Here is a 25,218-nt window from a genome sequence, read left to right as displayed (position 1 = left end):
TACTGTTGGCGATAGTTTTAAATTTTTGAATGGTTGCGGCGAATCTTTCTAACACATATCCCTACTTCTCAAAGAGATTCCGTGGCCGATACCAAAGCACTTAGGGTCTCTTTGCCTCTGTGTCCTTCTCCGGAGGCAAAGACGACCTTTGTTCGTTGGTTTGACAAGATTTAGAATAGCCAGATCGTTTCTGCCAAACGATAAAAAGAGCACATAATAATTTAATCTTTATAAAGCTTCACTTTTTTATTTTGTATAATGTAATGTTATTCAACATTTCGTTGAACAGAAAACTCACAAGTATTTTTACCCTAAACCCGAACACGAATTCTTGCTTTCAAGTAATTTACTTTGCTCAAAATCCAAATGGCACAAAATACAATAAAATAACTGTAATAGCGTGTTGATGTTGCTGCATATTGTATTTCAATCAATTTGTTCTTCCTTCCTTTACCAGGATGAAGCCAAGTTGAATAGGAGGCGAAGCGTCGGTAAATACACGTTTAATTGTGCCAGCAGAATACATCAATTAAAATACAAATACCCTTTACCTGATTACCCCTGCTAAGGTATCCTCTATATGGGGTTCGTTGATGGCGTAGTCCCGATGAATGTAAGATGAATGCTCAATTGCAATGAGACAAAGGCCAGAGTTTGCCACATCCGCTTCAGGGCAAACATATTTGACAAAGTGAACTTTAACTCTCCGACTTATCGGTGTGACAATATCTACAGACAATTTAAAAAACGCAAGTTTATTGCAATTGGTTCCTATGATGCTTTCAACATTATTTGCATTTAGGAAAGCAATTATCGCAAACCAGTACGTAACACGCATTTTACTACTGCGTTATACCTGGTAAGATCTATGTTTTCATGTCCATTTTATACACAGCACACAGGAAACCTGTTGGTGGTGGACGGAATGGAAACGAATTACGACCTTGACCCTGCCTTGTACATGATATTTTTTTGATATTTTGCATTACTAAAAGAAACAAAAACATGCGAACTTATTACACGATTTGTATACCCATGACATTACGGGAAAGATTGATTTTTCAAATCTTGCTCCGACTTGTCAGGAAAAAGTGGCTGATCCGGCTGGGCTGCCAAGTCTGCAAACCTCTAATGATCGCGGTACGATAGCTGTTACCGCCAAGTAAGACCTGTGCAGTGGGGCAATCCTGCCAATCATGACGTTGCACGAAATATTACTGCGTTGTTTTGTTGAGGTTCGGTCCTACATTTGTTTCCAATTAGATAAGCATAATATGTAAAACTAAGGTGGCACAGAAGTTTCGGGGATCAAATGAAGTTGAGATCAAGTGCGTTTAAAACATTAGTATGTTTCCACCTTCATCAACATAGTTGCCTGATAAGTTGCTCCAGAGCTTTCAAATGAAAATAATACGACGCAATCATTTTATTTGCTTCTAAACAAGTATATGCGCAGTAGTTTGGTGAAGTTATATAAATCATTTGGAAATGGTATTCATGCGTTTGACTTTATCTTAAGTGCCTGTAAAAAAACTACATACAAACGTCCTAACTGGCCAGAGAAGTCTGGTCCATGAAACTTACGCCAGTAGAAAGGCTTCACATCTCAGCTTCAAGAGTGGAATGTCAACAGTAAACGACATGTGGTATGTTGAGTGAATTGAAAAATGTTATGGCCGGATTTCATCAAGTCATACGTTGCAATTCAATTCCAATTTTAATAAATATAATAATCCTACGCGGTATCATGGTAATCTTTATTTTGTCTTTACCTAAATCACGATGTCCAATTGAGTTTGCAAAATAATAATTTAACATAGAAATACATATCACGAAGTCTATTTACGATTTCTCACTAAAAGTATATCTTAGTGTTGTGTAGGATACTTTTAACCATTCGTTGCATCAAAAGGTTAAAAAATAGTTTAATTAAGCTGAACTTATATCCAGCAATTAACTATAGGAGATCGCGTGCTTTTCCTGTGCTTTGTGATATGGCTGAATAATGGTCGTAGCGGTCTTTGGTGCGGCTGCATTGGTTTCCGCGGTAAGTAGGCTTGGCATTCAATTGTCCAATGCCCCTTGGAAGGACCAGAGATTTCTATGAAGAGGGTAAAAATGACTAATTGCACTCTATTGATAAGGCTTGTAAATGGCAAACGCGTGCCCAAACAATTGCTTTGATTATTTTCGCAGTATTCTACCCACAAGAGTGCATTCATGAGGTCATATTTAAAGAAAATCCGATAGTGATCCGCGTTTTCCAAGAACCCTGGGTGCAATCAGGTTTTCTTACTTGCAATTAATCGATGAAAATTTCCTGAAAGCAAAAACACAACCGCAAAGTGCTCAGGTTGAAGACACAACCTTAGACATGTTTCCTGTTTAGTTACGTATATAACAGGTGAGATTGGCAGCTTTTACCACATAAGGTAAGAGCTACAGAGTTATTTGTCGCAACTGTTTACATTTTCAGGGAAAAAGTATTCCAAAAATCGTTTGGACTTATGATTACGAATCTTCTACAAACAAGTTTTGGGCATCAAATATGTTGAAGCTGATTCGAATTTTCCAAGTCTTGGCGTTTTTTTCTTTGCCCTTTCTGGCAAACACGAAGTCTGCGTATCATGGCTTTCGGCCTAGGTATGACTAATTACCAGGTGGAATGCAATGTTGTTTATAATTATAAATATAATTACACAGTTTGGCATAAAATGAAAACGCTCATTACAAATTATTCTAAATTTAATTATGCAACTAAAGCTTATCACAAATTAAAGCAAAGACAATAAAAAAAAAAATTTCGAACAAAAAACACATTTCATCTCGTTTCAGGAAGCGGGCAGTTGTCCACTTTTATCGCGGATCAATCGGAGAAACATGCCAAAATGGTACAAAATTTCTTCCATAAGTTCGGCGCACAATACTTGCACAATAGCAACATTATTGAATTCACCTGGAACTTATACTTGCGTTAATTACAGGATATCGCCCGTCCGAAATCTTCACAATGTCATATAATCAGGAGTGCGTTACTTGCGGTCAGACGTGTTGCCCGCAAAGACAAGAGCGGCGCAGGGTCAACGAGCAAATCGACAAAAGGATAAGTGTGTTTGATTGAAATTCATCCCGATAATAAATATTAAAAAGCTTAAAAAGCATTGGCTGCACTTGTTTCAAACGCATAGCTGTTTTCAAAATGCTTCGTGTGTCTTTTCTTCTTGGAAGCACAATAAGTATCAAATCGGATTGTTCGCTGCAAAGCTTCGAGTATCAAAAATTCTGTGAACCTCATTTTCTGTGACAACACTTAAATTATGAACGATGTTTTGGCAATGCGTTAAATTACAGCTACCTTAAAACTAACTACCAACATTTTTAAAATCGCCATGATCACGATTTTCACGCATTGCACGTAAAATGCGCAGTAACAAAAATATAAACGCGTTCTTGTTCAGGAGAAGGAATTGACGCGACGTGGAACGAGTTTCCGTGGTCGGTGGCAATTTTCGAGAAACGAAGGCCTGCTGAGTACAAGTTTATTTGTGGCGGGGTTCTGCTCAGCAAGACCGTGATAGCGACTGCGGCTCATTGTGTAAAGTAAGTTAAAGGTGGTGTTCATGTGTAAAGCTCAAGAATCATACAGCACAGAGAGTTTTGATGTTGTTTTACGCCAGAATTAAATTCAAGTTATTTCTTCTCAAAAGTAAGTCCCGACGACTGTTTGTTGATACATAATTTTGTGTGAATCCAGTTAATTTTTATTATATTTACGTTACAGAGCTACATCCATACATCTACACTTTGTTAAATGAGCAATAGGACTTGCATGCTTCTCAATACCTTGTGAATATACGTGTTTTTTTTTCTGTAGGAATAGAAACCTGCGAATGATACGTGTTACCATAGGCGAGATGGATATTCTGGTCAACACCAGTGGGTATAGGCGTCGAAAATTTCGGGCCTTAAAAGAAATTCAGAATTGTACTGATATACCGCATGGCAACTCCGAACCCCACATCGAGGATACATGGACAGGAAGCAACATACGAAGGTATACCTTGCAGTCATCCTGTTTTGTGTAGTCGTAAGGACATATCTTTAAAAAAAAAGAAAAAAAAAGCATTGAAATAAATCTGGTAGGTTGTAAAATAAGCAGAAGACGAGAATGCTGTTTTTTGAATGTGATCCAAAAATGTTAACTGCAATGTTAATTTACTATGACAATTATCAGGCCGATTCAAAGACAAAGAAGTGAGTAAACGTTGTTCAACAAATCGACCATGTAAGTTATGTGCAGAAAGGATCTTGCCATTCTGAGACTTGTCAAACCAACAAAGAAAAACCGCCTTTGTCTCCGGAGAAAAGCGGAAAGACAAGTGGATCCCGTGTGTTTCGGCATCGGTCACGGAATGTCTGTGAAAGGTAATGACATCTTTTGAATTGCACTCAATAATTCCTTTAAAGCTAGTTCTAAATTCTTCGTCCAGATAGTGGATATTTATTGTATACTTTAAGTGTAAACAATAAATTGTTGAGCAGGTCCGCAATAATGCATTAAATTAATAAAAGGATAAGCGTGTTTGATTGAAATCCATCATAACAAAATATATTAAAGGACATATTACGCATTGACTGTGTTGTGCTTCGGAATTATGAGATATTACACTACACGAACAAAACACAAGCGATCAAAGAATACAATGACATACAGTTAAACTTGGTCAAAACATCTTTTCACAGACAAGTCGGAATGAGATATGAAAAGTCAAGCGTCCGATAAGGTTTAAACTCGCGATCCTGAGCACGGTCCACAGTTTTATTTACCAGCTGTCGACTGTTTATCAGTTGTATAGCGGGTGTATCATGGCCCCAGTTTTGGAGTAAGAGCGCGTAATTTTCCTCCGTGTTTTTGAGCCACCTCTACCACCGTAGACGCACCATGCAGACGCAATGATAAAGGGAAAAATACTTTTTTCAGCACTATGCCGTTGTACCTTAAGATCGTGACAAGATGACTGTGTTTGCCATGTAAAAAACTTTGCGGTGGACTGAGCCCGCATGTGCCTGCAAGAACATACATTGCTTTAAAATCATTTTTGAACGATCAGCACTCTAATTCGCATCGTCATGAAATTGACCTCTCTGTTTAAATGGCAATCGCAAAAATTACCCTTAATTGCTATAAAAATACTCGTTTTTTCTAATAGGTGGAGCAATTAGTGGGATATCGAGCAAGCTTAAAAAAGCAAATGTGGTTCTCGACTTTGATAACAACTGCCTTAGGGGAAGACTTCACAACAGCGGGAACATGCTGTGTGCCAGCAACGCCCGCGAAAGAACCGTCAGCTGCAGTGTAAGTAAGGTTTTGTTTTCACCCAAGGCTGCAAGGAAACTTGTTTTAAATCTTACTCAAAACGCATTTCCATCTAATCTTTAGATAAATTATTAATTTCCCGAAGTTGTCGAAATCCTAAAACAGAATTTATCATGATCATATGTAACATGATTACGCAGCTACACCCAAAAGACGTTATGGGCCCACTTGTCAAGGATTGTGTACGTCACGTAGTTGTTATTTTGCAGTTGGACAGCGGAAGTCCGGTGTTCTGTCGTCTGAATAAACATGATGAGTGTTCCAGTTACTATCTTGCCGGGATATTCTCCTTCAAACATGATACAAATGAGGGAAGATGCGACGGAAGATTTACTGTCCTCGCCGACATGGTTTCTACGTCTCAAAACGCCATCTCCCACTTTGCGGCTACAGCGGCCTACCACGACGATCTGCAGGAGTCCTACCTGCTTCCGGAGGGCCAAGCACCATGCTCCTCCATGATCGAGCCTTGGTATTAATTCTGTTTTTTGCGCTATTGTTTGTTTTCAGTCGACGGATTGGAACAGTCTAACGATTACGATTACCGGTTGTATATAATTTTCTTTGTTTTCAAATACACGGCCATCAAAAGGTTTCAAAGAGTGGTTTAGTGTTGGTATGTTGAGGTGTTTCAGGAAGCATGACCAAAGTCAGGTCAATAACAACAGTCATAATTCAGACGAATAGCGGAATTGTTGAACGTTGGATGCCAATCTTGTAGAATTACCTCAAATCTTTAGTTTCGTCGCTTTCATTTGTCCTAATGTGCTGAACAAAGAAAAATATTTACCACAAGTAGTCGCTCCAGGGCAGTGCTAGGCACATTCGCCCCTATTTGAGCAAATCTATTATTTCGAAACCTCATCAAATGTGGAGTAAAAACGCCCAGACCGAACAGGAAATGTGCAATATATTCGCCACAAAGTTTGGTCTTGGAGCAAAATCGGTAGACTCCACAGGAGTGAAACAGCGGTAAATCTCCGGATAAAACCTTACAGCTTAAAGACGTAATACAAGAGCTTCTGTGTCGAATCTTCGTCACAGAAGCTCTTGCACTGAAATTATTCACGCGGCAAACGTATGTAACCAAAATGCGTGGTCTAATTTTCAATATCTTGGACGCTTTTTAGCACCATAAATTAAAACTTCAAAACGCCGGAAAAATTTGTTATGGTGCCCGGCTGGCCTTTTGGAGTTAATTGTAGTGGTTACGCTTATATGTGAGTTGCAGACAGTATTGTGCGCACTGTTACTACCGGTCAAGGCTCATCATTGTAGCTGGTGACCGAATGCAGTCGCGCTTAGTTAGCCAGAAAAATACATGAAACTTGCCAAGCAAAATACCATAGTCAAGTTTTTTTTAGAATAACTTACAAAACTGATACAAACAACTTTCTCATTCAGATGAACACATTGATCTTTTTTGCTATTTGAGTGGTTTTTGTTAAGTTATCGTGAAGTTGCTGCTTCCAATAAAGCTTTCAACGCCTTTTATCTGACCAAGAGATCTAAACCGCGACAATTGAGTTTTGACAAAAAAAATTAACACCTCATAGACTCTTTCTCTATTCAAACTTTTCTAGGAGACAATCGTGAGTTTATGCGTGTATTGAAAAGAGGCAAAACGTATGTACAACCAAAAATCGAAGTTTAGTATTCGTTCCGTCCGTCAACTACGTAAAAGTCAAGATAAAGGGAAACAGAAAATCAGTAGGACTGCTTGAGCATAGAAGAACATAGCGGTTCCCCACCCACAAACATGAACGACTCCTGAAAGTTGGAATGCGAGGCCTTTTCAGCCGCGTGGTGGGAGAGAGCATTCGTAGACGTGGACACCATGTCAGCGAGAACGGTGAAATTGCTATTGCAGCCCCCTTGTTGTTTGTCTTGCTTGAAAGAGAATATCCCGGCCAGATAGTAACTAGAACAAGCGTCGCCTTTCTTCAGACGACAAAACACCGGACTTCCGCTGTCCAACTGCAAATAAAAGCAATAATAAAGGCAAGTATTTAAGTACGTGATTCTCCAACTGGAAATAAAAAGAAGAAATGCCCTGATATAAAAAATCCAATCGCCAACAAAAGTGATGCATGTTTGCTTGCAAAGCACATTTCGTCACAAGAGACCGCATCGAAAAAAAACAAAAATATAACATTAGGAAAAAAGCAAGCCTCTGAAGGATAAGATATTTGCGCCGAAATCAGTGCAGAATTCTACGACAGGAGAGACTTACGTTGCAGCCAACGGTTTTTTCGCGACCGTTGTTTGCACACAGCATGTTTCCGCTGTTGTGTAGTCTTCCTCTGAGACAACTGTTATCATAGTCAAGAACCACCTTTGCCTTCTGTAGAATACTTGGTATGTTCCCTGTTACACCATCTATTAAAGGAATGGACAGCTTCATCCTACGTGAATTATCAAGAAGCGATCCGTTCGCCTGTATACGTCAAAATGGGAAGTCGATATAGAGACTTTTTTACTATCATCCATTTTACAATTCGGATTAAAATGTGGCGCCGAATTAAAAAAGTCTATAAGTATGACGTCACTGAAAACAGCCACGCTATCTATCGTTAGCGATAGTTTTAAATTTTTGAATGGTTGCTGCGAATCTTTCTAACACATATCCCTACTTCTCAAAGAGATTCCGTGACCGATACCAAAGCATTCAGGGTCTTAATAAAGCTTCACGTTTTTGCCTTGTATAATATAATGTTATCCAACATTTCGTTGAACAGAAAACTCACAAGTATTTTTACCCTAAACCCGAAAACGAATTCTTGTTCTCAAGCAATTTACTTTACTCAAAATACTACGGGCACAAAAAAAAACAATAAAATTATTAATAGTGTGTTGCTGTTGCTGTATATTGTATTTCAATCAATTTGTTCTTTACCAAGATGAAGCCAAGTTGAATAGTAAGCGAAGCGTCGGTGAATACACGTTTAATTGTGCCAGCAAAATACATCAATTGAAATACAAATACCCTTTACCTGATTACCCCTACTAAGCTATCCTCTACATGGGGTTCGTTGATGGCGTAGTCCCGATGAATGTAAGATGAATGCTCAATTGCCCTTAAGGCGTGTTTATTGTACAGCCTAAACCCGTTGTTGTCGACCAGGATATCCGTCTCGCCAATGGTAACACGAATCTTCCTCAGATTTTTATTCCTGAACGCATTTAATGATATTATTACCAGTTACAGTTTTTGTTCAGGAGGTACTTTTACATCGAAGTAAAAAACACGAAAAGTTTTCATGCAAGATACTCGACAGCAGTCAAGCTGTACAGAAAACAAGTTAGTTTCAAGAACGTTCCTTAGTTAACAGCTGCACTGATGAAACTATATAGGTCAAAAGAGTTCGCACTGTTTGAAAAATGTAATGTATTGTGGTCGTTGGATATAAAGAAAACACGACTATTTCACTAAAGTATAGCCAAAGTGAAGTGGCATGGAAGGTAAGGAATGCACACGGAAATATTTTAACCTACCAGACACAATGAGCCGCAGTCGCTATCACGGTCTTGCTGAGCAGAGCCCCGCCACAAATAAACTTGTAGCGACCCGCCAGATTCTCGAAAATTGCAACCGACCACAGAAACTCGTTCTTAGTTGCGTCAATTCCTTCTCCTGAACAAGAAATATTGCTAAAGCATTAAGCCCAATAAATTAATTTTTAGCCGACAACCGCTGCGCATGTATGGTTAGTTATATATTAAAGCTATCATGTGAAACGTGTGATTGTTTATACTTTTGTCTTTCTTGAATTATCAATTTCTTCAAACTTCAAATAATCAAAATTTAATTTTTCTTGAAAAGTGTGTCTGGTAAATCTGTTTCCCCAGCAAACTTTGTCACGCGGCTTATTCGTTTGCATGGAGCAAATGCGTTTCTTAACTCACTTATTCTTTTGTCGATTTGCTCCGTGCCTCCATGACGCTTGTTTCTCTGGGGACAGCACGTTTGACCGCAAGAAACGCACTCACCACCGTAGAGCATTGTAAATGTGTGGGATGGACGATATCCTGCAAAAGACGCACACGCGTTTGATGACTTCGAATAGAGCAATGGCACATGCCAGTTATTAGGATTTTTGTTTTAAATTCTAGTTAATGTCAAGTTAGTTTATATGAAAGGTCTACCAACCAGATGCACAACTTTCCCCTTGTGACGCGCTATTGCTGTTGATCATTTGAAGCCTTCTGAAACCGACAGCGAGAAACTATTTATGATGTGTGCAATTGCCTTACTTCGGCCAAGTATTCATACATACCTTGATAAGATGTTATTATACTGAAACTTCACCAGTAGCAATTGCAATGAGACAAAGGCCAGAGTTTGCCATATCCGCTTCAGGCCAAACATATTTGACAAAGTGAACTTTAACTCTCCAACTTATCGGTGTGACAATATCTACAGACAATTTAAAAAACGCAAGTTTATTACAATTGGTTCCTATGATGCTTTCAAAGTTATTGGCATTTAGGAAAGCAATTATCGTAAACCAGTACGCTACACGCATTTTACTACGGCGTTGTACCTGGTAAGATCTATGTTTTCATGTCCATTTTATACACAGCACACAGGAAACCTGATGGTTAAGGCTCCACACCTGGACACCTTGCGGTTGTGTTGACATATTTAGGTAATTGTTATTCACCACCATTAATTGTAAGAAATGCAACCTGGTTTATACCTGGGATCATGGAAAACACAAAGCAGACTTGGTTTCAGTCCCAAGAAATGCAACAAATATTATTCGTTTGTGGTCTGCCAAAGACACAGGTTAGCATTGGAGTTTGAATCCTCTTGGAATGTTAGTAGAATGCGTAATTCTCTGTATGGGCTGCCCATGCGACGGTGGTCACGTGACATTGAAAATATTTTGTAAAAAAATACGTTGCTCAGTTGACGATCAGTGGCTGACAAAAGCAAACCGCGTGGATTGGAGGCGTACGACTAGGTTGAAACAATCAGGTAACGAAATTGCTGGGTGTTTTTTAGACACAAAATAACAAAGACACAATTGTCGTATGGCAGTGTTTCCCAACCTATGGTACGCGACGACATTTCAGGTGGTACGCGAGCACCTTTTCGTAATTTGCGGATTTAGTTCGAATTTAAAAAATCGTAAGTTAAGTATTCTAAAAATGTTTGTTACTTCATCCCCTATATTACTTTGTAACACGCAACTAGGTGGTACTCGTCGAAACTGTTTTACACCCAAGTGGTACGCAACCACAAAAAGGTTGGGAATCACTGGTATATGGTATCCACCTAGCACCAGACGACGAGATTGTTTTTAATTTTTTGTCACATCAAAGCTTTCAATTTGGGACTTTTGAATTTTTGGGGGAACGATTCGACCGACCATCCGGAAACTTGAATGCTGTGAAGTAGAATCAATGAAATAATGTTTGCACAAATGACTTGGGACCTTGTTCTCCTTGTTGAAAGAAGACGAGAACAATTTGATGTCACAGTCTGCGAGATGCGCATATTTAGGACAACTCGAAATTTAGAATGTAAAATAAGCCGGAGAAAATTCTGAAACGCCGATCCAATTTTTTGCGTAAAGATAATAATTTGATATCATAGAGGATTTGTGTAGAGTAGGTCAGACTGCACGTTCTTCCTGCCCCTTTTACTGAGTCAACACTGGCAATGACGTAACACAACACGTTGGAGGAAAACGCATGTCTTGGTGAAACTTGAAGTAGGATTTAACGCCCATTTAATGAAACCTGGATTTTGTGGTGATCCGTTATTGCAGGGTCCGGGGTGTTTTTCGAATTAGGGAGGCAGCGTTGGGGTAAAGATTTTGTTTGACGATCTACAAAAAGTCAACTATTCTCCCGTCAATTTGTTTTAGATTTCTGCAATTCACTTTCCCCTGTGTGCAGTAAGTTTGACCGCAAGTAACACGCACACTACCGTATAGCATTGTAATGTTGTTGGGCGGAAGGTATCCTGAAACATACACAAAAGTATTTGATGGCTTCGGATTAGGCTTTATAAGAAATACCTTCTTGGCCAGTGTCCTCAAATGATGCGCGGCTATTATCTGCCACAGCAAGAGCTCTGACAAAAATACAGAAGTTAAAGGTTTTAACTTCTCCTTACCGCCTCTAGCGTCCGTTAATATGAAATCTTTGACTGCTTCTGCGTGTGGTGACCTGAGACCATGCATGTGTGGCAGTAACGCGAAGGTCTCGTTGTTTGAACACTCGCTGTTGGTGGCTTTTACGTTTTTAATAAAGGCATATATACCCTACTAGTTTTAAGCAAGTCCTACGAGCCTTGAGAAAGATAGACGTTACATTGGCGAGCACGCCAGGACCAGCACCAGTAGTGGGTATAAAAAAGATTAATTTTCACTACCGTATGCCGCATTTTAAGCGAGGCGTAGAATTGTTACAATTCATCAAGGTTTTGAAAGCTTTTGCGCCAGTGTGGATGCAAATGAATCAACCACGCGTTTTTGTCATGATTGTAGGAGGACCTTGTGTATGATATGAGGCAAGCTTGTGGTGATAATTTGTACAGTCAGTCTTATGGTTAATTAAAACCGCTCGGGTGCCTAGTTACTAACAAGTCCGCCTCGCGCAATAGCGCAAAAAGCTGTAGCATATTTGTTGTGACGTATACAGTGGTGCTGCAGATTTCTTCTCAGAAAATTCTTAATAACTTACCACTGCATGTTGCAAAAATCTTTTATATTGTCTTTTACTTTTCAAAAATGTTAATTTGCGATTAGGTATAACTCGATTATTGGATCGGTTGTTTTCGCTAAAACAAATTGCATTCTATGGCGTTTCACTAAAATTAACAAACTCTATGGGACGTTAGAACAACCTAAAAAATTGCTTTATTCGATGCAACAAACAGTCTGGAACTGCGAATTCAATGCAAATGCAACCGGAAACCATTGAACATGACGCCCACTTTATTGATTATTCGCGGTTTTGTGTACGTCATCAGGAAGTTGTTTCACCTCAGTAATTGCAGTTTATTTTCGGACCAGAAAGAAAATAATGCGAATTCCACGAGCTTCCTTGCCAGTATTGCCCATCAGACAATACTTTGAGTGATAATTAGTGTTGTTGGTTTTCGCAATCATTGAGGTTCACGGAACTGAAGTCGTTGAGGCAATTGAAGCTGCATGAATTGTGTTATGGGATTATTTCGGCAGAGAGGGAATTGAGGCTAGTAAGGATTTAAGTGACAATCCCTTTCTACCTAACGGCGACTCTAGATACTCAAAAAGGATCTTTACCCCAGCGTTGCCACCCTAATTCGGAAAAGGCCCCGGACCCCGCAATAACAGATCACTACAAAAGCCAAAGTACCTCACGCTTGTTTTACTAGAATTGATGAAACGTTGTAGAAATTGTAGAAATGACTGCACAAACACCATGGTGATTTTTGTGACTATACGCTATTGTGCTGCTATTATAATGCTGAGTTATTGTCAGCGGTTTTGTAATAGATTGCGAAAATGGCATTATGAATTGTAGTTTAATTATAATGCAATATTTTGTCATCACTTTGGAAACGGGGTTTTAAATGCTAACATCTTTGGCTGACCACAAACGAATAATAGTTGTTACAATACTTGGGACTGAAACCAAGTCTCCTTTGTGTTTTTCATGATACCAGGTATGAACCAGGTTGCATGTCTTGCAATTAATGGTGGTGAATAACAATTACCTTAATATGTCAACACAACCGCAAAATGTCTTTGTGTCGACCCCTAACCAACAGGTTTCCTGTGTGCTGACACAAACTTAGACGTGTTTCCTGTTTAGTTACGTATATAACAGGTGATATTGGGAAAAGTATTCCAAAAATCGTTTGGACTTATAATTACGAATCTTCTACCAACAAGTTTTGGGCATCAAATATGTTGAAGCTGATTCGAATTTTCCAAGCCTTGGCGTTTTATTCTTTGCCGTTTCTGGCAAACACGAAGTCTGCGTATCATGGCTTTCGGCCTAGGTATGACTAATCACCAGGTGGAATGCAATGTTGTTCATGATTATAAATGTAATTACACAGTTTGGCATAAAATGAAAACGCTCATTACAAATTATTCTAAATTTAATTATACAACTAAAGCTTATCACAACTTAAAGCAAAGAAAATTATGAAAAAAAGTTTCGAACATAATACACATTTCATCTCGTTTCAGGAATCAGGATGTTGTCCACTTTGATCGCGGATCAATCGGAGAAACATGCCAAAATGGTACAAAATTTCTTCCATAAGTTCGGCGCACAATACTTGCACAGTAATAGCAACATTATTGAATGCTCCTGGAACTTATACTTGCCATAATTACAGGACATCGCCCGTCCGAAAACTTCACAATGTCATATAATCAGGAGTGCGTTACTTGCGGTCAGACGTGTTGCCCGCAAAGACAAGAGCGGCGCAGGGACAACGAGCAAATCGACAAAAGGATAAGTGAGTTTGATTGAAATTCATCCTGATAATATATATTAAAAAGCTGAACCGCTGTACTTTTTTTAAACGCATAGCTGTTTTCAAAATGCTTTATGTGTCTTTTCTTCTTGGAAGCACTAATACTTCGCCTATAAGTATCAAATCGGATTGTTCGCTGCAAAGCTTCGAGTATCAAAAATTCTGTGAACCTCATCTTCTGTGACAACACTTAAATCATGAACGATGTTTTGGCAATGCGTTAAATTACAGCTACCTAAAAACTAACTACCAACATTTTTAAAATCGCCATGATCACGATTTTCACGCATTGCACGTAAAATGCGCAGTAACAAAAATATAAACGCGTTCTTGTTCAGGAGAAGGAATTGACGCGACGTGGAACGAGTTTCCGTGGTCGGTGGCAATTTTTGAGATACAAAGGCCTGCTGAGTACAAGTTTATTTGTGGCGGGGCTCTGCTCAGCAACACCGTGATAGCGACTGCGGCTCATTGTGTAATGTAAGTGAAGGTTGGTGTTTGTGTGTAAAGCTCAAAAAACATACAGCACAGAGAGTTTTGATATTGTTTTATGCCAGAAATAAACTCAAGTTATTTCCCCAAAAGTCAGTCTCTACAATTGTGTGTTGATACATAATTTTGTGGTAATCCAGTTTATTTTTTTGTATTTACGTTGTTGTTTGGTGTAAAAAGGCTCTAAACGTGTTTATAAGCGCGTTCACATGACCTTCACCTTGATCAGAACACAGAGCTACATCCATACATATACACTTAAAGTTAAATGAGCAATATGGCTTGCATGCTTCTAAATACCTTGTGAATATATGTGCTTGTTTCTGTAGGAATCGAGACCTACGAATGATACGTGTTACCATAGGCGAGATGGATATTCTGGTCGACAACCGAGGGTTTAGGCGACGAAAAATACGGGCCTTGAAAGAAATTCAGAATTTTGCTGATATACCTCATAACAACTACGAACCCCACTTACGAAGGTACACCTTGCAGTCATCCTGTTTTGTGTAGTCGTAAGGAAATACCTCAAAACAATCATTGAAATAAATCTGGTAGGTTGTAAAATAGGCAGAAGACGAGAATGCTGTTTTTAAATGTGATCCAAAAATGTTAACTGCAATGTTAATTTACTATGACAATTATCCGGCCGATTCAAAGACAACGAAGTGAGTAAACGTTGTTCAACAAATCGGCTATGTTTGTTATGTGCAGAAAGGATCTTGCCATTCTGAGACTTGTCACACCAACAAAGAAAAACCGCCTTTGTCTCCGGAGAAAAGCGGAAAGACAAGTGGATCCCGTGTGTTTCGGCATCGGTCACGGAATGTCTGTGAAAGGTAATAATATCTTTTAAATTGCAGTCAATAATTCCTTTAAAGCTAGTTCTAAATTCTTCGTCCAACTAGTGGATATTTATTGCATACTTTAAGTTTAAACAATATATATGAGATATGAAACATCAAGCGTCCGATAAGGTTTAAACTCGCGATCCTGAGCATGGTCCACAGCTTTATTTACATGCTGTCGACTGTTTATTAGTTGTAGAGTGGGTGTATCATGGCCCAAATGGCTCTTATTCATATTCAGCGCGATGCTGTCCGAGCATAAGATCGTGACACGATGACTGTGTTCGCCATGTAAAAAACTTCGCGGTGAACTGAACCTGCATATGCCTGCAAGAACATACATTGCTTTGAAGTCATTTTGAAACATATCAGCACTCTGATTCGCAACGTCATGAAATTGGCCTGTCTGTTTAAAAAAGCAACGGCAAAAATTACCCTAAAGTGCTATTAAAACATTCGTCCAATTAATCCGAACTTGTTTTTGTTAATAGGTAGAGTAATTAGGAGGATATCGAGCAGACTTCAAAAAGCAAAGATGGTTCTCGACTTTAATAACAACTGCCTTAGGGGAAGACTTCACAACAGCGGGAACATGCTGTGTGCCAGCAACGCCCACAACAGAACCGTCAGCTGCAGTGTAAGTAAGGTTTTGTTTTCTCTCAACGCTGCGAGAAAACCTGTTTAAAATCTTACTTAAAACTCATTTCCATCCAATCTTTAGATAAATTATTAATTTCCTGAAGTTGTCAAAAACCTAAAGAAGAATTTATCATGATTATATGTAATATGATTATGCAGCTACAGCCAAAAAAGACGTCATGGGCCCACTTGTCAAGGATTGTATAAGTCACGTGGTTGTTATTTTGCAGTTGGACAGCGGAAGTCCGGTGTTCTGTCGTCTGAACAAGACCGACGAGTGTTCCAGTTACTATCTTGCCGGGATATTCTCCTTTAAACATGATACGATTGGGGGCGAAGGAAGATTTACTGTCCTCGCCGACATGGTTTCTACGTCTCAAAACGTCCTCTCCCACTTTGCGGCTACAGCGGCCTCCCACGACGATCTGCAGGAGTCCTACATGCTTGCGGAGGACCAAGCACCATGCTCCTCCATGATCGAGCCTTGGTATTAATTCTGTTTGACTTTTTCGCGCTATTGTTTGTTTTCAGTCGACGGATTGGAACAGTCTAACGATTACGATTACCGGTTGTATATAATTTTCTTTGTTTTCAAATACACGGCCATCAAAAGTTTTCAAAGAGTGGTTTAGTCTTGGTATGTTGAGGTGTTTCAGAAAGCATGACCAAAGTCAGGTCAATAACAATAGTCATAATTCAGACGAATAGCGGAATCGTTGAACGTTGGATGCCAATCTTGTAGAATTACCTCAAATCTTTAGTTTCGTCGCTTTCATTTGTCCTAATGTGCTGAACAAAAAAAAATATTTACCACAAGAAGTCGTTCCAGGGCAGTGCTATGCACATTTGCCCCTATTTGAGCAAATCTATTATTTCGAAACCTTATCAAATGTGGAGCAAACACGCAAGGACCAAACAGGAAATGTGAAATATATTCGCCACAAAGTTTGGTCTTGGAGCAAAATCGGTAGACTCCACAGGAGTGAAACAGCGGTAATTCTCCGGATAAAACCTTACATCTTAAAGACGTAATGCAAGAGCTTCTGTGACGAAGATTCGACCATAAATTATTCACAATAAAAACATTCACGCGGCAAACGAATGTAACCAAAATGCGTGGTCTAATTTTCAATATATTGGACGCTAATGGTTGCAGTGACGAAAACTGAGTTTTTCCAAAAAAATTAACACCTCTTAAACTCTTTCTCTCTTCAAACTTTTCTAGGAGACAATCGTGAGTGTATGCGTGTATTGAAAAGAGGCAAAACGTATGTACAACCAAAAATCGAAGTGGAGTATTCGTTCCGTCCGTCAACTACGTAAAAGTCAAGATAAAGGGAAACAGAAAATCAGTAGGACTGCTTGAGCATAGAAGAACATAGCGGTTTCCCCAGCCACAAACATGAACGACTCCTGAAAGTTGGAATGCGAGGCCTTTTCAGCCGCGTGGTGGGAGAGAGCATTCGTAGACGTGGACACCATGTCAGCGAGAACGGTGAAATTGCTATTGCAGCCCCCTTGTTGTTTGTCTTGCTTGAAAGAGAATATCCCGGCCAGATAGTAACTAGAACAAGCGTCGCCTTTCTTCAGACGACAAAACACCGGACTTCCGCTGTCCAACTGCAAACAAAAACAATAATAAAGTCAACTATTTAAGTACGTCACTCTCCAACTGGAAACAAAAATAAGATATGCCCTGAAAAAATCCAATCGCCAACAAAAGTGATGCATGTTTGCTTGCAAAGCACATTTCGTCACAAGAGACCGCATCGAAAAAAAAACGAAAATATAACATTTGGAAAAAAGCAAGCCTCTGAAGGATAAAATATTTGCGCCAAAATCAGTGCAGAATTCTACGACAAGAGAGACTTACGTTGCAGCTAACGTTTTTTTCGCGGCCGTTGCTTGCGCACAGCATGTTTCCGCTGTTGTGGAGTCTCCCTTTAAGACAACTGTTATCATAGTCAAGAACCACCTTTGCCTTCTGTAGAATACTTGATATGTTCCCTGTTACACCATCTATTAAAGAAATGGACAACCTACGTGAATTATCAAGAAGCGATGCGTTCGACTGTATACGTCAAAGTAGGAAGTCGATATAGAGACTTTTTTACTGTCATTACTTTTACCATTTGGGTTAAAATGTGGCACCGAATTAAAAAAGTCTATATGTATGACATCACTGAAAACAACTACACATTCTACTGTTGGCGATAGTTTTAAATTTTTAAATGGTTGCGGCGAATCTTTCTAATAGGTATCCCTACTTCTCAAAGAGATTCCGTGACCGATACCAAAGCACTCAGGGTCTCTTTGCCTCTGTGTCCTTCTCCGGAGGCAAAGACGACCTTTGTTCGTTGGTTTGACAAGATTCAGAATAGCCAGATTGTTTCTGTCAAACGATATATAGAGCACATAATAATTTAATCTTAATAAAGCTTCACGTTTTTGCCTTGTATAATATAATGTTATCCAACATTTCGTTGAACAGAAAACTCACAAGTATTTTTACCCTAAGGACCTGTGCAGTGGGGCTATCCTGCCAATCACGCCATTGCATGAAATATAACTTCGTTGTTTTGTTGAGGTTAGGTCCTACATTTGTTTCCAAGTAGATAAGCATAATATGATATACTAAGGTGGCACAGACGTTTCGGGGATCAAATGAAGTTGAGATCGAGTGCGTTTAAAACATTAGTATGTTTCCCCCTTCATCAACATAGTTGCCTGATAAGTTGCTCCAAAGCTTTAAATCAAATGAAATTAATACGACGCAATCATTTTGTTTGCTTCTAAACAAGTAGGCGCAGTAGTAACTAAATGGGAAGTTTTTTGGTCAAGTTATATAAATCATTTGAAAATGGTATTCATGCATTTGACTTTATCTTAAGTATCTGCAAAAAACTACATACAAACGTCCTAACTTGCCAGAAAAGTCTGGTCCATGAAACTTACGTTAGTAGAAAGGCTTGACCTCTCAGCTTCAAGAGGGGAATGTCAACAGTAAACGACATGTGGTATGTTGAGCGAAAAATGTTATGGCCGCATTTCATCAAGTCATACGTTGCAATTCAATTCCAATTTTAATAAATATAATATTCCTACGCGGTATCATGGTAATCTTTATTCTTTCTTTACCTAAATCACGATGTCCAATTGAGTTTGCAAAATAATAAGTTAACATAGAAATACATATCACGAAGTCTATTGACGATTTCTCACAAAAAGTATATCTTAGTGTTGTGTAGGATACTTCTAACCATTCGTTGCATCAAAACGTTACAAAATAGTTTAGTTAAGCTGAAATTAAATCCAGCAATTAATTAACTATAGGAGATCGCGTGCTTTTCCTGTGCTTTGTGATATGGCTGAATAATGGTCGTAGCGGTCTTTGGTGCGGCTGCATTGGTTTCCGCGGTGAGTAGGCTTGGCATTCAATTGTCCAATGCCCCTTGGAAGGACCATAGATTTCTATGAAGATGGTGAAAATGACTAATTGCACTCTATTGATAAGGCTTGTAAATGACAAACGCGTGCCCAAACAATTGCTTTGATTATTTTCGCAGTATTCTACCCGCAAGAGTGCATTCATGAGGTCATATTTTATAGAAAATCCGATAGTGATCCGCGTTTTCCAAGAACCCTGGGTGCAATCAGGTTTTCTTACTTGCAATTAATCGATGAAAATTTCCTGAAAGCAAAAACACAACCGCAAAGTGCTCAGGTTGAAGACACAACCTTAGACATGTTTCCTGTTTAGTTACGTATATAACAGGTGAGATTGGCAGCTTTTACCACATAAGGTAAGAGCTACAGAGTTATTTGTCGCAACTGTTTACATTTTCAGGGAAAAAGTATTCCAAAAATCGTTTGGACTTATAATTACGAATCTTCTACAAACAAGTTTTGGGCATCAAATATGTTGATGCTGATTCGAATTTTCCAAGTCTTGGCGTTTTTTTCTTTGCCCTTTCTGGCAAACACGAAGTCTGCGTATCATGGCTTTCGGCCTAGGTATGACTAATTACCAGGTGGAATGCAATGTTGTTTATAATTATGAATATAATTACACAGTTTGGCATATAATGAAAACGCTCATTACAAATTATTCTAAATTTAATTATACAACTAAAGCTTATCACAAATTAAAGCAAAGAAAATTATAAAAAAAAAATTTCGAACATAAAACACGTTTCATCTCGTTTCAGGAATCAGGATGTTGTCCACTTTGATCGCGGATCAATCGGAGAAACATGCCAAAACGGTACAAAATTTCTTCCATAAGTTCTGCGCACAATACTTGCACAGTAATAGCAACATTATTGAATGCTCCTGGAACTTATACTTTCGTTAATTACAGGATATCGCCCGTCCGAAATCTTCACAATGTCATATAATCAGGAGTGCGTTACTTGCGGTCAGACGTGTTGCCCGCAAAGACAAGAGCGGCGCAGGGACAACGAGCAAATCGACAAAAGGATAAGTGTGTTTGATTGAAATTCATCCCGATAATAAATATTAAAAAGCTTAACCGCTGTACTTTTTTTGAACGCATAGCTGTTTTCAAAATGCTTCGTGTGTCTTTTTTTCTCGGAAGTACAAATACTTCGCCTATAAGTATCAAATCGGATTGTTCGCTGCAAAGCTTCGAGTATAAAAAATTCTGTGAACCTCATCTTCTGTGACAACACTTAAATTATGAACGATGTTTTGGCAATGCGTTAAATTACAGCTACCTAAAAACTAACTACCAAATTGTTTAAAATCGATTTTCACGCATTGCACGTAAAATGCGCAGTAACAAAAATATAAACGCGTTCTTGTTCAGGAGAAGGAATTGACGCGACTAAGAACGAGTTTCCGTGGTCGGTGGCAATTTTCGAGAAACAAGGGCATGAGTACAAGTTTATTTGTGGCGGGGCTCTGCTCAGCAACACAGTGATAGCGACTGCGGCTCATTGTGTAAAGTAAGTTAAAGGTGGTGTTTATTTGTAAAGCTCAAGAATCATACATCACAGAGAGTTTTGATGTTGTTTTACGCCAAAGTTAAATTCAAGTTATTTCGCCTCAAAAGTCAGTCTCGACGACTGTTTGTTGATACATAATTTTGTGTGAATCCAGTTAATTTTTATCATATTATTTACGTTGTTGTTTGGTGTAAAAACGCTCTAAACGTGTTTATAAGCGCGTTCACGTGACCATCACCCTTATCAGAACACAGAGCTACATCCATACATCTACACTGATTAAATGAGCAATAGGGCTTGCATGCTTGTATATAACCTGTGAATATATGTGTTTTTTTCTGTAGGAATAGAAACCTGCGAATGATACGTGTTACCATAGGCGAGATGGATATTCTGGTCGACAACCATGGGTTTAGGCAGAGACCAATACAGGGCCTAAAAGCAATTCAGAATATTGCTGACATACCGCATGGCAACCAGGAATCCCACTTGGAGGATAAAGTGACAGGAAGCAACATACGAAGGTATACCTTGCAGTCATCCTGTTTTGTGTAGTCGTAAGGAAATACCTCAAAACAATCATTGAAAAAAATCTGGTAGGTTGTAAAATAAGCAGAAGAGGAGAATGCTGTTTTTAAATGTGATCCAAAAATATTAACTGCAATGTTAATTTACTATGACAATTATCCGGCCGATTCAAAGACAACGAAGTGAGTAAACGTTGTTCAACAAATCGACCATGTTTGTTATGTGCAGAAAGGATCTTGCCATCCTGAGACTTGTAATACCAACAAAGAAAAACCGCCTTTGTCTCCGGAGAAAAGGGGAAAGACAAGTTTCGGCATCGGTCACGGAATGTCTGTGAAAGGTAATAATATCTTTTGAATTGCACTCAATAATTCCTTTATAGCTAGTTCTAAATTCTTCGTCCAGATAGTGGATATTTATTGTATACTTTAAGTTTAAACAATATATTGTTGAGCAGGTCCGCAATAATGCATCAAATTAATAAAAAGATAAGCGTGTTTGATTGAAATCCATCATAACAAAATATATTAAAGCGCATATTACGCATTGACTGTGTTGTGCTTCGGAATTATGAGATATTACACTACACGAACAAAACACAAGCGAGTATAGAGTACAATGACATACAGTTAAACCTGGTCAAAACAACTTTTCACTGACAAGTCGGAATGAGATATGAAAAATCAAGCGTCCGATAAAGTTTAAACTCGCGATCCTGAGCACGGTCCACAGCTTTATTTACCAGCTGTTGACTGTTTATCAGTTGTAGAGCGGGTGTATCATGGCCCCAGTATTGGAGTAAGAGCGCGTAATTTTCCTCCGTGTTTTTGAGCCACCTCTACCGCCGTAGACGCACATCGCAGACGCAATCATAAAGGGAAAAATGCTTATTTTTTTCAGCACTATGCCGTTGTACCTTAAGATCGTGACAAGATGACTGTGTTTGCCATGTAAAAAACTTTGCGGTGGACTGAGCCCGCATGTGCCTGCAAGAACATACATTGCTTTGAAATCATTTTTGAACGATCAGCACTCTAATTCGCATCGTCATGAAATTGACCTCTCTGTTTAAATGGCAATCGCAAAAATTACCCTTAATTGCTACAAAAATACTCGTTTTTTCTAATAGGTGGAACAATTAGTGGGATATCGAGCAAGCTTAAAAAAGCAAATGTGGTTCTCGACTTTGATAACAACTGCCTTAGGGGAAGACTTCACAACAGCGGGAACATGCTGTGTGCCAGCAACGCCCGCGAAAGAACCGTCAGCTGCAGTGTAAGTAAGGTTTTGTTTTCACCCAAGGCTGCAAAGAAACTTGTTTTAAATCTTACTCAAAACGCATTTCCATCTAATCTTTAGATAAATTATAAATTTCCTGAAGTTGTCGGAATCCTAAAACAGAATTTATCATGATCATGCAGCTACACCCAAAAGAAGTTATGGGCCCACTTGTCAAGGATTGTATACGTCACGTAGTTGTTATTTTGCAGTTGGACAGCGGAAGTCCGGTGTTCTGTCGTCTGAATAAACATGATGAGTGTTCCAGTTACTATCTTGCCGGGATATTCTCCTTTAAACATGATACAAATGAGGGAAGATGCGACGGAAGATTTACTGTCCTCGCCGACATGGTTTCTACGTCTCAAAACGCCATCTCCCACTTTGCGGCCACAGCGGCCTCCCACGACGATCTGCAGGAGTCCTACCTGCTTCCGGAGGGCCAAGCACCATGCTCCTCCATGATCGAGCATTGGTATTAATTCTGTTCGACTTTTTCGAGCTATTGTTTGTTTTCAGTCGACGGATTTGGAACAGTCTAACGATTACGATTACCGGTTGTATATAATTTTCTTTGTTTTCAAATACACGGCCATCAAAAGGTTTCAAAGAGTGGTTTAGTGTTGGTATGTTGAGGTGTTTCAGAAAGCATGACCAAAGTCAGTTCAATAACAACAGTCATAATTCAGATGAATAGCGGAATTGTTGAAATGTTGGATGCCAATCTTGTAGAATTGCATCAAATCTATAGTTTCATCGCTTTCATTTGTCCTAATGTGCTGAACAAAGAAAATTATTTACCACAAGTAGTCGCTCCAGGGCAGTGCTAGGCACATTCGCCCCTATTTGAGCAAATCTATTATTATTTCGAAACCTTATCAAATGTGGAGTAAACACGCCCAGACCGAACAGGAAATGTGCAATATATTCGCCACAAAGTTTGGTCTTGGAGCAAAATCGGTAGGCTCCACAGGAGTGAAAGAGCGGTAATTCTCCGGATAAAACCTTACAGCTTAAAGACGTAATGCAAGAGCTTCTGTGACGAAGATTCGACCATAATTTATTCTCACTGAAATTATTCACGCGGCAAACGTATGTAACCAAAATGCGTGGTTTAATTTTCAATATCTTGGACGCTCTTCAGCACCATAAATTAAAACTTATCAAAACGCCCGAAAAGTTGTCATGGTGCCCGGCTGGCCTTCTGGAGTTAATTGTAGTGGTTACGCTTATATGTGAGTTGCAGACAGTATTGTGCGCACTGTTACTACCGGTCAAGGCTCATCATTGTAGCTGGTGACCGAATGCAGTCGCGCTAAGTTAGCCAGAAAAAAACACGAAACTTGCCAGGCAAAATACCATAGTCAAGTTTTTTTTAGAATCACTTACAAAACTGATACAAACAACTTTCTCATTTAGATGACAACATTGATCTTTTTAGCTATTTGAGTGGTTTTTGTTAACCTTATCGTGAAGTTGCTGCTTCCAATAAAGCTTTCAAGCGCCTTTTATCTGACCAAGAGATCCAAACCGCGCCTACTGAGTTTTTACAAAAAAATTAACACCTCTTAGACTCTTTCTCTCTTGAAACTTTTCTAGGAGACAATCGTGAGTGTATGCGTGTATTGAAAAGAGGCAAAACGTATGTACAAACAAAAATCGAAGTGGAGTATTCGTTCCGTCCGTCACCTAGGTGGAAGTCAAGATAATGGGAAACAGAAAATCAGTAGGGCTGATCGAGCATAGAAGAACATGGCGGTTCCCCACCCACAAACATGAACGACTCCTGAAAGTTGGAATGCGAGGCCTTTTCAGCCGCGTGGTGGGAGAGAGCATTCGTAGACGTGGACACCATGTCAGCGAGAACGGTGAAATCGCTATCACAGCCCCCTTGTTGTTTGTCTTGCTTGAAAGAGAATATCCCGGCCAGATAGTAACTGGAACAAGCGTCGCCATTCTTCAGACGACAAAACACCGGACTTCCGCTGTCCAACTGCAATTAAAAGCAATAATAAAGTCAACTATTTAAATACGTGACTCTCCAACTGGAAATAAAAAGAAGAAATGCCCTGATATAAAAAATCCAATCGCCAACAAAAGTGATGCATGTTTGCTTACAAACCACATTTCGTCACAAGAGACCGCATCGAAAAAAACGAAAATATAACATTTGGAAAAAAGCAAGCCTCTGAAGGATAAAATATTTGCGCCAAAATCAGCGCAGAATTCTACGACAGGAGAGACTTACGTTGCAGCCAACGGTTTTTTCGCGGGCGTTGCTTGCACACAGCATGTTTCCGCTGTTGTGGAGTCTTCCTCTGAGACAACTGTTATCATAGTCAAGAACCACCTTTGCCTTCTGTAGAATACTTGATATGTTCCCTGTTACACCATCTATTAAAAGAATGGACAGCTTCTTCCTACGTGAATTATCAAGAAGCGATGCGTTCGACTGTATACGTCAAAATGGGAAGTCGATATAGAGACTTTTTCACTATCATCCATTTTACAATTTGGGTTAAAATGTGGCACCGAAATAAAAAAGTCTATATGTATGACGTCACTGAAAACTACTACACATTCTACTGTTGGCGATAGTTT

At 39.2% G+C, this 25,218-nt stretch overlaps 2 protein-coding genes across 2 annotated transcripts; both read left to right on the top strand.

Moving 5' to 3' along the window:
* Positions 1 to 13,576: 13,576 nt before the first annotated feature.
* LOC145895265 (phenoloxidase-activating factor 2-like) lies at positions 13,577 to 16,459 on the top strand. The gene is made up of 7 exons (XM_082984041.1): positions 13,577 to 13,628; positions 13,725 to 13,847; positions 14,204 to 14,345; positions 14,687 to 14,839; positions 15,072 to 15,196; positions 15,697 to 15,842; positions 16,075 to 16,459. Exons 2-7 carry the CDS (start codon positions 13,751 to 13,753, stop codon positions 16,336 to 16,338), a joined length of 927 nt encoding a protein of 308 aa, XP_082840167.1. The 5' UTR covers positions 13,577 to 13,628; positions 13,725 to 13,750; the 3' UTR covers positions 16,339 to 16,459.
* A 3,383-nt stretch (positions 16,460 to 19,842) lies between these two features.
* On the top strand, positions 19,843 to 23,099 carry LOC145894767 (serine protease 55-like). The gene is made up of 8 exons (XM_082983414.1): positions 19,843 to 19,858; positions 20,053 to 20,151; positions 20,205 to 20,327; positions 20,673 to 20,811; positions 21,156 to 21,312; positions 21,568 to 21,679; positions 22,469 to 22,614; positions 22,830 to 23,099. Exons 1-8 carry the CDS (start codon positions 19,843 to 19,845, stop codon positions 23,097 to 23,099), a joined length of 1,062 nt encoding a protein of 353 aa, XP_082839540.1.
* Positions 23,100 to 25,218: the final 2,119 nt, after the last annotated feature.

Source organism: Ascidia mentula, chromosome 3 (assembly GCF_947561715.1).
Source record: "Ascidia mentula chromosome 3, kaAscMent1.1, whole genome shotgun sequence".
NCBI lineage: Eukaryota > Metazoa > Chordata > Ascidiacea > Phlebobranchia > Ascidiidae > Ascidia > Ascidia mentula.
Note: the sequence above shows the minus strand (reverse complement) of the source record. Positions and strands in the feature narration are given on the sequence as shown.